The sequence below is a fragment of the Grammomys surdaster genome, unplaced genomic scaffold (genome assembly GCF_004785775.1).
Source record: "Grammomys surdaster isolate TR1022 unplaced genomic scaffold, NIH_TR_1.0 170, whole genome shotgun sequence".
Taxonomy (NCBI): Eukaryota; Metazoa; Chordata; class Mammalia; order Rodentia; family Muridae; genus Grammomys; species Grammomys surdaster.
Genome location: NW_021604618.1, coordinates 18,406,085 through 18,422,110, shown reverse-complemented (window position 1 = coordinate 18,422,110; position 16,026 = coordinate 18,406,085). Strand labels below are relative to the sequence as shown.

The following is a 16,026-nucleotide window of genomic DNA, read 5'->3' as shown; positions in this document are numbered from 1 at the left end:
TTTGGGTGCTTCATGCATTTTAGACAAATGCTCTACTGTTGAAGTTCATTCCCAGACCTTTCCTTTTTGTTCTTTTGTGACTTTTAGGTGTGGGGTTATATGTGTGTGTGTGTGTGTGTGTGTGTGTGTATGCATGTGTCTGTCTCTGCCTCTCTATCTTTCTGTGTCTCTGTCTCTATCTCTCTGTCTCTGTGTGTGTGTCTCTCTGTTTGTCTCTGTCTGTCTTTCTGTGTCTGTCTGTCTCTCTCTCTGTCTCTCTCTGTCTCTCTCTCTCTCTCTCTGTGTGTGTGTGTGTGTGTGTGTGTGTGTGTGTGTGTGTGTGTGTGTGTAGTATTGCTATGTAACCTAGGCTGGCCTTAAATGTGAAACAATTTGCCTCCTTATATCCTGTTGGAATTACAGGTATGAGCCACCATATTTAGTTCTCTCTGTTCTTTGGCCTTTCCACTGTGGCTCCAAGTCTGTCAAATATTAATATCATAGGATCTAACCATTGATAAAAGTCTCTTAAACTTTTCCTCAATTTTAAAAGATACAGTTGTTATAGTTTTATCTATCTATTTCCATATAAACTTAAATGAAAATGAGTCTTCCATAAATAGCCACATTTTCTTTCTCCAAATATATATCTGGCATAAAAAAAATTTTAGAAACTACGCATTTGAATTTGAAGCTTGTGTTTCCATGACACCAAACATCTGGATGAAGATGGGAAGACTCAGATGTTTTCAAATACCCAAATAGTGTGTTGTTAAAACAGTTAAATGACTATCTGAACCTTTCCAATATTTATCTGTAAATTTACTCATTGTATATACAGCAAAGGCAGTCTTTTCTATCAAAAAAATTCTCAAGTTCAGAAGGAGTGCATTTACTCACAAGTATGTACTGAAGACTTACTATTCAGAAAGTCCTATGCAAAATGCTACAAAAGTTCAAACATAAATAAGACATGAACTTGTCTCTCAAATGATTTTTCAGATTCGTGAGGGATGTAACTTAAGGGCACATAGAGATGAGGAGAGGAAAACACAGGAGAAGAGGGAAGGCCAAGGAGTTTGGAGGGAATGATTACTTCAGTTCTGGGCGTTTCCCTACTGTTGGCTTGAAAAGTTGAACCGTGGGAATGAAGGAGATGTAAGAATCACATATTATGTCAAATACATGTTACCTCTGGAATTGAAATCAAATATCCCTGAATCAGCCTGATGATTGCAGTGGTCTCTGTTGTTTCTGGTTGCTATAAGGTCTTTGCAATTAATTCTCAGGTATTTTGGCTAGCAAATTTATATTCATGTCCCATACGTGTTTCCGCTTTACACAAGAAATAGGCTGATGCTTTTTGCAGTCATTATATGGAAACAGTAACACAATTCAACCTTACATTTTGCTTTTCCAATTTAGATAGAAAATCTTCACAATCCCACATTCATTGCACATCCAGAGTTCTATCTTTCTGATTGTGTGATGTTTTAATCGGCTGGAATCACAGCTTGGACAAATGGTTTAAAATCTTGAGCTGTCTGTCGGGTTTCTGCTGTGCTTGACAAAGCAGAATGATGGGCTCTGTTCCCTTTCCTTCATCTACTATCTCCGAGTCTTACTCCCTAAAATAAATACAAAACAAAATAAATGGTCATTGTTAGCTGGAGGAGGGGAGGTAGTGAGGGAACAAGCCCAGAAAATTCCAGATAATCTGAATTGCGCTATGTGTGTTAGTTATGACCAACTTTTTGGTCCAAGTGACTGAAGGTGAAGGCAGGCCAGTTTTAGGAAACTTTCCATCCAGGTGTAGAAATGTTGACAGTCATCTGTTGTCTATAGGAGCTCCCTTTACAGTCAGGTTTCAGGTTGCTATTCGATAGCAACAAAGTTCATTCCCATACCGAGAACTTGTCATACTAGGCATAGTAACTGCAGTGAATACAGAGCCATTTGGCAGTTCCATGATAAAATTCCTTAATCTAAATTGGATGTCTTCCATGCAGACAGCATAGTTAGCTATGGTGATTGTCTAATCTGAAGTCAATTTATCATAGCTTACTGTATTTCCAACATAGACATCAAAGCACCATTACCAAAGGAAAGGGGGAAAGAGACCTCATGGAAAACATAAATGCTAGAATGGAAAAGTCTTTCATTAAGTGTAAGGATGATACCAGAAGGCTGCATCTAATGGTGTGGAAACAGTAGAGACAATACTAAGCCATATACTATGAAGAAGAAAGGCTGAGCCCCTTATGGGGACTTAAGCTTGTAAGCAAAAGAGAAGCCAGAAATAGTCAAACAGGTGACTGGAGCTGAACAGAGTTGCCCAGGCCTATAATCTCAGCACTCAGAAGGCAAGAGAATTTTGCCATGGTTTCAAGGCCAGCATAAGCTACAAATGTGAGTTCTATTTAGCCTGGCAACCTGAGCTAGACTATAGAGTAAGGCTGTCTCAAAAAAGCCAAAAAGGGGGAAGAAAAGAAAGAAGTGACAAAAGGAGAGGGGAAAGAAAAAAGCAGGAAGAAAGCAAGGAAGGAAAGAAAGAAGAAGGAAGAAGAGAAGAAGAGATGCTCAGGCTGCTGGCTTAGCAAAAGGAGCAGTAGGCTTTTATTGATTTTTCTGGGGTAGGCTGAACTTCTATAATTGTCAATTAGTCATGGGCACAGTTTCAAAGATGTTCTTCCGGTGTATAAACATGCTAGCCTTGTATTTGGTGGACTAAAGGGCAGTCAGTCTCACTTAGGAACTGCTGAGTTACTCATGGTGTCATCGTTTTATGTGAATGCCCTAACCTTGTGGTTTAGTCTAGGTCTTGTGACAAGGCCCTGGACTGCAGGTACTTGTCTACAAAGAAAGCCCCAGGCAGGGTAGAAGAAACACATGCCAGTTCCAATGAGCAATAAGTAAAGTTAGCCATGCATTAAACAGTTTTCAAATGATCAGCATGTATACTTTCAGAGCTCAGAGGAGTATACTTCACAGGTTGAAGCAGCAAAGATGGCCGACATGATATAAAGACAAAGATGCTAAGCCTTTTATCCCATATAGCCACCAATCAGGGACCTGTGGGCTCCAATGAAGAATCAGTATTTTGGCAAATATATATTTATTTTAAATTTCTAGGGAAAAAATGGTTATGTAGCTATTACCATAGCCATTCATCAGAGGTGTTGCCTCCAGCAAGCTAGCAAGGAGCTAAGAATGTACCCTCAGCTCTGTGATCTCCCAAATCAGCGACTTTTTAAAGTCACCTAAGAATGAACACTGAGTTTACTCTGTTGGTTCATCTTACATTGGAATTGATTCTGGGGATATTGGGGGGAAAATTAGAATTAACCATCACAAATTTTGCTATTATGATTGTTCAGATGCTTACTATGTCAGGTACAGCTCTGCTAACCCCATTATTTTAGAACCCCAGACTAATATGTCAAGCCCAGTCATATACAACATGAAAGAGCTACTGACAAGATGCAAAAAAGAATCAGTGGCTGGGCTCGCCATTCTTGATACAAATACATAGAAGCAATGAGAAAGCAGCCAGGGGTAGCACACACCTTTCATCCCAGCACTAGGGAGGCAGAGGCAGACAAAACTCTTTAAGTTTGAAGCTAGCCTGGTCTACACAGTTCCTGTCAGCCAAAGCTACACAGTGTGACACTATTTCAAAAAACAAAAAAAGCAATGAGTGAAGAGAAAAGAACTTCAAACATGGAAACCACACAAAGCTCTCCTGTTAAGAAGTTATACCCCAGAGAGATGGAAATAAGCCAGGACAGTGAAGACATAATTATAAAGATCTAGTAAATTTATTTGGAAATTTTGTAGGAGAAGGAAGCTATTACCTTGAGAAACAAAGATGGAGGAGCTTTTTTTTGCGTTGTTTTGTGTTTCATCTTTAAAACTGATGAAATGTACATTCCATTCATGATATAGAAATTGTTATTCACATAAGAAAAAGTTGCTAAATTAATGACAATTGACTTAGTTTGACTTTCCTTTTATTAGAAGATGTGTTTATTTACACAAGGAATAAGTCCTGGCTTTGTTTACATGATCCATTAAGTATGGGTAAATGATATCCTCCCAAAGGCATTTCTTCATCCACATTGGGGAAACTACTTTAAGGGTTTCTTATGTGACTAACAGAACCAAAATCAAGATCACAGGGATGGAGATATGGCTCGTACCCAGCACTCACATTCAGCAGCTTACAACTCCCCATAACTCTAGATCTTGGAGAATCCAATGCCTTTGGTCTACAAGAGCAACTGAACTCAGATGCACAGACACCCCTCCACACACTCAAATTAAGATAAAACCTTAAAAAGAACAGATATCCGTGAGAAAGATTATTTTCAAAACATAATAAAGTCGCCTGGTTTAACTTTGTAAAGTCAGTTTGTTAGTGAGAAGTTGGGAAACACAATTTATCATCCTTAGGATAACAGGAATTGAGTCTATCTAACATCCTTCACAGCAAGTTCCTTGACCATATTTCTGTTGCATTACATAAATAATTTGACAAATTATGTATTTATGTAGCCTTGACTAGCCTGGAACTTTCTATGTGGACCAAGTTGGCTTCAAACTCACAGAGATCAACCAACCTGCATGGGTTTCCCTAGTGCTGTAGCTAAAGGTGTATACTACCCCACTCCCCAACCCATCCCAACTCTCCCTACCCCTGGCTTAAAAAAAAGTCACATTTCATTAGATTTCAATCCAGCTGAGAGATGCTTAGATGATTTACAATGGTTTTAGTCTTGCAAATAACTCCCTTTTAAATTCAATGTGCAATTCTTGTTTGTGGGCTGTTTTGAAGTATCACTTATAATTTTACAACAGCAGCATAAATCTTTGCAACACAAAATGAAATTCATGATCAACCAGTTCTAGTTCAGACATTCTTAGAGAGGGGTTAGTCAAAAATGATAATTGTTTAAGGCCTTCTCATCCAATGTCCCAGGGATGTAACAGTGCTGTAGCCCCACTTCCTTGTACTTGATCTACCAAGTACCTTATCCTTGGTCTAGCCTAAGAAGAAGAGGAGTTATGTAGTATCTTGGGAAAAGACATCTTGCTTTCAAGTGAATCCGTACATGAGAGGCCATTAAAGAACATGTTCCCTCTCTGTGGAATAACGAGAGCTATACGTGCCCTTTTCACTTTCCCAGTTTTTTCTAGTTGATATTGCAAGTAAGGAGGCCTTTCAGGATGCGATTTTATTCACTGGTGGCCTTAGAGTTATTTTGAGATGTGAAAATCCTTAACCTTTAGTGTTATATTGATGAAGGGACTTATCATCATCGATATTATGTTGCAGCAGTGTCCCCTTAGGAATAAGCTGAGCCACCTCTGGGCCACTGGACCCAAGTGAGTTGGCCCCCAACAGTGAACAGTCAAAACTAGAGCTTGAGGCCAGGGGCACGGGGATTGACAACAAATTATTTCTTGTGCTCCACTTCAGTTTCCAAGTGCAAACATAGCCAAGTTTATTTTAAATTCGAACCAGTCAAACATTTAGTAATATACATCAAAGAAGAAGTGGAAGCTTCCCCTGTTTATTATTTCAACATGATGTCTGTCCCAATAAGGTATGCACACGACAGATCATGCAAGAGAAGTCCTTTAGTTCCGTGGATTGCCCTTAAATACGAACATATACTTGTAAATTAATCTAAAACACATTGTCACGACCCAATCCCTTTAAAAGCCGATTGTTGTCACTTGCCCTTTTAATTTTAGAAATCCAGTGGCCAGCTACCAGGACACTTAGAGATCAGCAGCCCGCCCCATGTATAAAAGGCTCATGGATGTAGAGTGCTCAAAACTTACAGAACGGCATTCAAACAACTGAAAACTTCTTCTAGTCTTCCCTATTAATTAACAGGGGGAAATGCCATCTGTGCAAGGTGAATTTTGGTAAGGTACCAATGTTTTTAATGACTCTGAGTGGAATTTCAAAGTGCTTATGAAATAGAGAAAGTATAGCCAGGGATTCCCACGATAAAATGCACTGTTTACAAAATTCTGCAGTCTCTTGACTGCGTTTCTCATAAAATACTAGAAAGCATTCTTGTTACTCAATCAGAATTTACCATCAAATTTGAAGGAATGGGTTCTCTGTCAATCTAGTAGCATCTACTTTCTTCAGCTTTCCCAAATTACTTTGTCTCTCTTCTCTCTCTCTCTCCCTCCCTCCCTCTCTCTCTCTCTCTCTCTGTCTCACACACACACACACACACACACACACACACACACACACACCTCACACTTCTCAGAAAACAAGGAAAAAGCCACACACATGGCAGGGGTAGTTGGAAGAGGAGACAAAGACAGAGAGACAGAAAGACAGACACGGGGGGGGGGCCCGGGGGGGAGACAGAGACAGAGAGAGACAGAGAGCAAGAAAGAGAGACAGAGAGAGACAGAGAGAGAACGAAGAAGCAGCACCCAGAGGCATGTTACATCACCGGCCTCTTTCTATACATTCTGGGGAATGCATCTTTATTTCCATTTTGATTTTTGCTGTTTGCACAATGTTTCCCTCTGGGCTGACAACCTGTAAAGCTAGGCTCTCAGAAATCAGAGTAGCAGAAACTCAAAGGGAGACCACTGCCTTGATTTTGGTCAGGAAATATCTTGACAGGAAGATTTTTTTTAATTGTCATTTGCTCTCCAAAGAGTGTCTTCAGTCAATTAAAATTTGTACTCTAGGCCTCTTCCAGTTTGAAGGCACCTCTGCGTCTTCGATGAACAACACTTGTTTGTGAGCCATTCATTTTCTCCATTACCAAAAGGAGAATAGAGGACAATTACATTGTTTGGACGAATCGGAGTGTTAGGAGGCGTATTTGTCACAGAGGCAGAGTGCAGTACCTGACAGACAGCGATTGATGACCAAGAATGAGCACAAGTGACCAAAGCAGCCTCACAGGATGCAAATTACTGACTGTGGATTCCAATTTACCCTGTTCATTTTTCTTGCCTCTGCTGAAGACCATTAGTGGTTTTTGAAGCAGTGAAGGGGTCATTACTAATGTGGGGAGGCTCTAGCAGGAGGGGGAAGGAGGAGCAAAGCCTTCTGTAATTACACAGCTTTAAGGAACAGGCTGCAGGCCCTAGCCAAAAAAGTGTCAACACCTCGCAATCAGAAAAAATTTATTTTCATTTTATGCTTAACCCATATTAACTCAACATTATCATCTTTCTTTGTTAACATTTGCAGAATATTAAAAGCCTGCCTTCTATATTAATACAGATCTAGTTAACCCTTTTGCTATACGGGGGATTTTGTTGGACCTATGGCATGTGGGTTCTCGAACAAACAATCATGCACATTTTGGATGATGCACCCTATTGTAGAAGATGAAATACCTGAGAATTGAATTCTTAGATGATTGAAAATTGTCCCCTTCCTCCGTTGCCGGGATGATTAGAATACTTTAAAGATTTATCTGTTGTACTCTTAATTGTATGTATAAATGTATGTTGGGGTGCAGGGGAGGGGGCATGCATGATGATCCAGGTGCTGTCATAACCCAGAGGTCCCAGATACCCTGCATCTGGAATTACAGGCAGCTGTGAGCTCCCCAACATGGATTCTGGGAACTGAACTTGGGTCCTTTGCAAAAGAAGAGGGAGGCGCTTCTGCACCAGCCCCCTAATGACTCTTCAGTGATGCTGGTGGGAAATAGTTATGACTCAAGGCTTTCTAGTCTATGAACAACTCTGACATAGGGATAAAAGTTTCCGTTTCCGTTTAAGAAAACCAGTGAATTTTGAACAGGACCTTATGTAACAGATGCGTTTCATAACTACGTGCCCTGCAGCACAAAAGCTCTTGAAGGAATTGTATGATTGTAAAATAACAATCCTGGGATTCAAGATGAGAAGGGAAAAGGGAGAGGGGGATAATGGGGGTGTTGTTCGTTATCAATGTGAGTGAACTGTGATAGGAAGAAAAGAATTAAAAAATGAAACCCATGGCTTTGTTCTCTAGTTGTTGTACTTGAAGTTAACATGGAAAAATTCCATAGGAAGCAAGTCATAAAACTGACTCCTTCTCCCCTGAGACATGAGATGTACACAAAGGATAAGGGACAGGTGATCTGGGCGAGTCACTGTACATGACCTTGATAGCCCGGAGCACTAGTCATTAAAAATTAAAGAATTTCAGTCCCACCCAGACTAAGAACTCTGCATCCAATCCTTTTACCTTGCTTTCAAAATAGTTGTGATGACATATAAGCCAAGAGTCCAAACTTCTACTGTGGTTAGCCTCATATTAACTGAGAAATAATAGTTATGCAGACCAATCTCTCAAAGGTAGCATGGAGTAAGAATTCCTCATAAACCCACAAGGGAGCAAAGGAAATGGTCTACAAGCTGTCTACGTGCAACAGACAGGAATAGAGACACCAAAATTCTGATGCCATTGCAGGGTACTTTCCACCCCCGACTTATCAAAACCTCGGAGTGACCTAGGCACCTGGACATTCATTGCTGGTCCTACAGATTGTGATAGAAAGTTGGGCTGCCCCTACTGGCTCCTGTCCACACTTGTCAGCAAGTTAAACATATTTTTAAGTGTGATAAGGAGAACGGAGCCGTAGAATAAAGAATGCACCAAGGGTGGTTTCACGATTAGAAATTTGTGCCGCTTTCCCAATTTCTGATGCATCTTTTCAAAACGTTTGTCTCTTCATCAGCACCCGTACCCTTCAGAAGAGCAGAAGAAACAGTTAGCGCAAGACACAGGACTGACAATTCTGCAAGTGAACAACTGGTGAGTGACCCCAAGATCTCTCTCTCTGAACTAAAGTGGGGTTCCTGAATAATTGTTTACTTTCTTCCTTGGTTTTATTCCTGGAACAAAAGAAGTCAAGGGTAACTCCTGCATTTCTTCCCTCAGTTGAAATTTACTCTTAGGGTGAGGGACAGACAGCATAGACAAGTGGGCTTTGTGTTTCTGCTCTTTCAGCTGCGTTCTCTCTCTCTCTCTCTCTCTCTCTCTCTCTCTCTCTCTCTCTCTCCTCCCCCCTCCCTCCCTCCCTCCCTCCCTCCCTCCTTCCTTCCTTCCTTCCTTGCTTCCTTTCTTCCTTTCTTTCCTTATTTGTCTCCCCTAAGCTCACTTTCCCCATCTCTAATGTTTTAAATTTCTCTACCCGAATCACAAATTCTATCTGGCTTGTTCCTGTCGAATACTGTTGCCCATGTGTTTTTTGCACAGTGCTCGCACACAGCCACTATTTCTGGGAAGGGTTTCTTTTGTCTGAACTCACAGGAACAATGTAGACACAGGGTGTTTTAGAACCACCTCATAGGTATTTATTTACCATATTTTTTTAATAGAAGAGAAGGCTTTTTCCCATTTTTAGCTTGTGCTTTAGATTACTTGCATGGTGGTATATGGGCCATCTACCCTTTGTACATGGCTTAGAGGGTAACTGAGGAAAGAGGAGGGGTAAGGGATTAAATAAAATGATCACAGTGGCCAAGAAATGATATAGGAATTACTTATCAAAATACTGGCCCAGGTTTTATCAGCAGCTTAATTTTGTTCTGTACATTCTTGGGGTGATGTTCAGATTAATTGAACTGACAGTTTTCTTTCAAAATTCAGGGGAAGTATTTGCACGGATTTCAGGCCTTATACAAACTTAATTACATGGAACCCCACTTTATCATTCTAATTCCATGTAGCAGAGGTTGTATTTACAAATGAGAAGTCTCTGGCTTTATTCACAGCTTTCCTTAATATATTTATCAAAGCAGGTTCATTTACAAAGTGCTCTATCTGTGGGATACAGGCAGGCAGACATTAACAAAGCTTTTAGGTTTATCAGACTCGCTGCCTGATGAGCTACCCGAGGGTCAATTGATTTTGTGGTTCTGTGATTCATTTTTTTCTCATTTTTCTAGGATCACAATGAGAGACATGCTTGGAGAATTAGCCAGTTTGTCTGCCTTATCTGTCAGGCAATTTTTTTTTTCCCAGGGAAGTCAAGCTACTTAAATTGGCCACAGGAACTGTCGTTATCTGACTTTAATGCACCCTATAGTGTGGATAGCATTTCAATTACAGCAGTAACCAAAGCTTAGCTGCAGCCCTTTTCATGCCTACTGTTGTACAGAAAGTGATGTGCCTACCTACAGAAGCAGAAAATTGAGTTGCCTTGCTTCTGTCAGGGTGATTAATGCAGAAATAAACTGCTAACCCGAAAAGAGAGGCAGAAAGAAAGGATAGACAATACAGACCGGGATTCTCTTTAATTTTCTTCTAAAGATTGGAGCTATGTACATTTAAAGATACCCTTTAGAGCAAAATCTTGGAATAAAGGTTATAATCTCCGAGGTGAGATGTGTCTGGGACAGTGTGTTGATAGGGGCCTCCTGATGTAAATATATAATGTGTAAACATATACATTCTTATTCCTGCTCCCAGTTCAAGTAATCCGTGGTCTGAAACAATAAAATAAACGTATTCTGGGTTAGGTTTAGGAGACTCAGCCCCACTTACTGTTTTATGGGATGCTGGTCTCCAGTGTAAGGTACTGCATATATATATATATATATATATATATACAATGGTGCCTGGTACAATTAACATCACTTTAGCAATTTGGTTGTTGGGGTGTTTGTTTTGTTTTGATTTTGTAAATTTGGGACACATTCAGGGAAGTTGTGGTGGAAATTTTTGAAAGAAATGGAATGTTTCTACGCTGATATTTGGCATTGACATTTGACCTTTCTTTGAAAATGCTGTCACATTTCATCCATTCCCGGCATTTTTTTGATGTAGTCATTGCCCTTGAAGAGAAAAGACGACTCAGTTCTCTATCTAAAGACCAGCCCTCCTCACAGACAGACACCTGGCTGGGACCTGGAAGAAAGGACTGTTCTTTTCTGAATTCCACAGAGCCCCAAGGCATGTGCAGGAGTTCAGTTGGTGTGATATTTAGGGTGTCTTGTTTCTCTGTGATTTGGGCCACATTTGCTGAGGGTGAGGACATGACAGTCTGTCACGTGGCACACTTGCCGTAATATGGGATAAATGTTGGCACCTCTGTCTCTACAAAAATAATTCCTTCTTTCTAATTTTCACACTTCCTTCTGAAAAATTTCTGTAATCCTGCCCTTAGGTCCGATTCTTAGCTAATAGTTACCATAACTTTGATAATGAGGTGTGACTCATGGGGACAGCTCCCCAAGTTCCCCTGAAGCTCTGCCAAGAGTTGAAGACAGGGGCCCCCTATCTGGGGATTTCAGAAAGGAATCTGAAGAGGAACACTCCCCACACTGGTACATTTTGAACTTGTCCATCCACTGCCTTGACAAAGTCGCCTTCGAAACAGTGCTGACTAACCTCTTTCAGGAGGCTTCAGAATCGCAGACCTCAGATGCCTAGACTGACAGGAAGAATGGACAATAAAAGAATGTTCTAGACTCCGAGAATGGTTATTCTCAGAAAAAAAAAAGATCAAAAGTATCTCCTGACACTGGAGAGATGCTCTCCAGTGGTTAAGAGCACTTGCTGATCATCCAGAGGATCTGACTTTGATCCCCAGAACTCAGGTTAGATGGCTTACAACAGTCTGTATCTCCAAGTCTCTGTGGGCATATCCCCAATGCATGCACACCAGACACAGACACACATAAATACACACATAGACACACACATACACATAAAAAATAAGTTTCTAAACTTTAAACCCTTTCTCCCATCAGTCAGGTATGACCAGAGTCCAGTCTTGCATGACACAAGGGTTACACCCAGGGACTTAGAGTATAGTCAGGGAAGTCGACATCTGTAGTTAATAAGCAACAGAGCATGGCCGCATACATATAATGAGAGCAATAAGCAGTGAAAACAGGCCAGTTAAGACCGTCAGGAATTAGGAACTAAGAAGAAATAAGCAACATGGAAGCTTAAAAGATAACTGAGAGAAGAAAAGATGTGTTAGAGCTTTGTAACCCAGGCTAGGAAGAACTCCAGAGAACTTCTCAGACGTATTTACGGAGAGAGTGTGTAAAGCATGATGATACAACCAAACCAAAGTGTGACTTCCAGAAGGATCCAAGCTTATGACACTGATATCATTCACCCTACAATCATCTCTCAGAAGTCCATGAATAATAAACCGCTCAAGTAAGATTCCTTTTTCAGGATGAGATTATAGATGAAGCGATCAGGCATGGTGCCTCACATCTGTAATCCCAGGACTTCAGAGACTAGAGCAGGCAGAATACGTTGAGTTCAACACTAGCCTGGGCTATGTAGTGAGTTCCAGGTCAATTTGGACCACAGAGTTAAGTTTTTCCTCAAAACTCCAAGTGCAAGGTCAGGCCTGGTGGATTATGTGTTTGTCACGAAAATGAAAGGACCCAAGTTCAAACTCCAGAGCCTACATAAGCCTGGCAGTAGTGGGTCCCATCTGAGGTTCCTGATGCCTAAAGTGAGATGGGAGGCACAGACAAGAGAATCTGCAGAGGCTGGGGTCCTCCTTTACTTAGTTTACACAGCAGACAACAAAGAAACAGTGTCTCAAACAAGGTAGAATTCAAGGACTGACCTGAACTCCACATGTCTGCTATGCATACTGCACTAATATACACAAAAACCACTCAGCCACATTACACACACACACACACACACACACCCCATAGAGAAAGAAAATGCAAAACTCAGCTAAATCACAAATGCTCATGTTCACATGCAACTAAACACCAGAATTATATTGCAATTATAATGCTTATCTAAAATTCCCATCTATAGATTAATGTTCTTATTGTTGTTTCCTTATTTTGAAACAGTCTTGCTTCCTTACAATTCTCTATGTTGTCCAGGTTGGCCTTGAACTCACACTCCTCACCTATCCACCTGAGTTCTGGGCTTACAGACACACACAACTGCATTTGGTCTCCATATTATTATTGTTCTTTTGAGAAGGACTCTCACCGTATAGCCTTGGCTTATCTAGAACTTGTTTTATAGACCAGGCTGGCCTTGAACTCACATAAATCTGCCTCTGACTTCAAAGTTCTGGAATTAAAGGCATGAAACACTGTACCTGGCTCAAGATTAATTTTTCAAAGAAGAAATTATAATGTACACTTTAAAATTCATGACATTATAGTAATTATAACCAACTACAAAACAACATCCAAAGTCTATAGGGGTGAGCTATTGATGGGATGCAGGTAAACTAGCATTTACTTCTTCCTAGAAGATAGGTTTCTAGGTCCCCAAATGAAAAAGCATGAAACTTAAATAAAGGGACTTTTCAGTGAAGGTGATCCAGAGAATTCCTTTGTATAACAGATAAATGCCCTACATGATCGCTCAAATTAAGAGCTTGCTTGGCCATCTCCCCATCACAAGGGGCCGTAACCATGTTAGCTGTAATATTTCTAAATGATCAACATCCTCATAGAGGGAAGAAGCTTGACTTCTAGTGCTTCAGGTTGGCCCCATGACAGATTTTTTAGAAGGCACAGGAGTTTGTTCCATTGAGACTGAAGGATCTCTTGAGAGTCAGTGTACCTTTCTAATAGACATCCTCTCTTGCCACTTTAAAGCAGCTCAGTGCCTTCCCAGACACCAGCACAGGTGACTTGGCTTTCTTGTGTGTGAAATGGAACCATGCTGGGGTAAAGGACACTTGTGGTAAAGTATGGTTGGTGTAGGTTATGAGCGCTCTGACAATCAAAAGTAACACGGTTGGGACTCCGAAGTCTTGATTAAAGTGCAACCAGCAGCAGCATGGTTGCCTGAGGGACTCAGTAATGTTCTCTAGGAACCCAGTGTCCCAGACAAATTCTCTAGATGCTTCCACTTGAAAAACCTTCATCATGCTCTAAGTGGATTTCAAGAGGGACAGTCGCTTGCAGGTTTATGTCAGTGATTTTCCCAGTCCAACTTGAACCCTAATTAGTAGGACGCAGAGGAAGTGGTGAAAAGGTCGGACCTCTTTACAGCAAGGGAAAGTCATTTTCCAGGGTACGTGTGTGTTGTCATCCCACCGCCAAGAGAGCAGACATCACACCAGGAAATATGTTGTAATATTAGGACATCAAGAGTAAGCTGGGAATTGAGAGAATAATTTTGCGGTAAACATATGGAATAATTGGCCAGTGGTGCAAGAAATGTAAATGAGGCACCGAAACAGCTGGACACTTTTAATTCAAGAGAGAAAGGACTGAAGGATTGAGTGATAAACCAGGGAGGTGGGGTTGAGAGAAACCTAGACAGAGCAAAGCCTGACGGACTAAATATCCTCTTTCTGCTCAGCAATTTCCACCACGGCCATTTGTTAAATGCATAGCTGCCGTCTGTGGTGATTATTTCCAAGTAACATCTATGTTTCAGAATAAAAATCCATTTGAATCTCAAGTCAAATTTGCCAGGTGCTAGATTCATTGTCAGCATTTAATGTGCTGAGACTGCCAACGCCGAGGAAACGAATTAAAAAAAAAAAAAGCATACTCTTGAACTCCAGTGTGGAAAGCAGGAGGCAAGAGGTCTCTCTCTCTCTAGGTTCTCTATGCCAGAACCACGCAGTCTCTGGAAGAGAGGTAGAGAGGCCAAGGGGACCCAATGCTTCCAACTTGTCTCATTCTGTCTTCTGCTAACCACAAGTGGGCTTCCTCCTAACAGATTCTCCCCGGCTGCAGTAGTGATAGGACTTCCCATCTCTGCCCATCTCCACATGAACTCCTTTACCAAAGGGCGCTCTCGTTATTTCTTGGAGACCCACACAAGAAGGAAGGTGTGGGATAGCTGAGAGATTAAAAGACAGGAAAAGAAAAACAGGCATGATGAATGCTTAACTAGAGAGACTACCCTGAGATCAAATGGGCTTGGAAATCAAACTGGGGTGTTAAGCTGGGAATCCATACATGATTTACCAAATTTGCATACGAGGGAAGGGGACCAGACCATATTTCGAATTTCATGGTATGAAATTCTCACCAAAAAAATGTGAACTTTGGGGCCACTTCGTGGACTGGGGCAGCCAGGCCTCCCACCCGTTGCCTCGATTGATCAGTGATTCTAGACAGCTTCTATCCTGTACTGATGGAAGTACCATTTCCAGAAATTTTGATTCAGTCCAAATGTAGGCAGGCAGCTCAGACTCAGCAAGAGCCTTTTAAAAGTTGTAAACAAAAGGAGTAGAGGGAAATAAGGGAGGGGAAGCCAGGGAGGAGGCAAGGGGGTGAGGTAGTCCTTTACGTTCAACTACACCCACTCTTTTGTGCTTTTTCCTTTTTTTTTTTCTATATAAAGAAAGAATGAAATGTGGTTTTCATAGCAAGCTGGCGGCATTATCTCAGGATGCATATTTCTTTGCTGGGTTAGAATGCCAATAAGAGGAGAAAAAAAAAAGTTCCTCGTTTAGAGGAATGTACAGTGCTGGAGAGAAAACACCAAACAACCAAAAAAGAATGCAACGAATTTTTGAAACAATTCCAAAAAAAAAAAAAAGGAAAAAGGAAAAGTCCCTTAAAGTAATGTTTTCATTTTTTTGAGAAAGAGAAAATTCTTGATGTTGAAAGTTACTGTTGTTCAAGTCTCTATATTACAGAAGAAAAATTACCCTATAATGTGTTTAATTTTTTTTGGAAGTTTTTAGAATTAGCCTCCTGTCTTTCACTGACAGAAACAATGAGCTCCAGACAGCTCCTGCATTCGGCACAGGGATCTACCTACCACTGTACTTCATTATGCCAGTGTTTGGAAGAGAGACAAGGTTTGCTCAAATAGGTCCTTTATCCATCTCCACTGGCATGATCTACATGGTTTCTCTGGTGATGCTGAAAGAAAAGCCTATACCTCGGGCGGCTGCAGGATTTGACATTAGGATGCTATTGACTTGATTGCTTACTCCTTTTCACTGAGGGGGAAAAAAGTGAAGTGACGTCATTAAAAAATATTACAAATGTATCCTATAGCAACTGATTTAGTAAGTATTTCTAGCTCTGATTACAGAGAGATGAAGTAAAAGTTGTATTTTTAAAAATAAACCAAGGAAT

General features: G+C 40.8%; 1 protein-coding gene across 7 annotated transcripts in view; it reads left to right on the top strand.

The window, feature by feature from the left end:
* Meis2 (Meis homeobox 2) overlaps positions 1 to 16,026 on the top strand; it is a 203,723-nt gene that overhangs the window by 136,781 nt on the left and 50,916 nt on the right. For all 7 annotated transcript variants that reach the window (XM_028766855.1, XM_028766854.1, XM_028766857.1 and 4 more), the window contains one exon: positions 8,703 to 8,779. In XM_028766855.1, the coding sequence (XP_028622688.1) occupies positions 8,703 to 8,779 (77 nt within the window). The remainder of the gene's footprint in view (positions 1 to 8,702; positions 8,780 to 16,026) is intronic.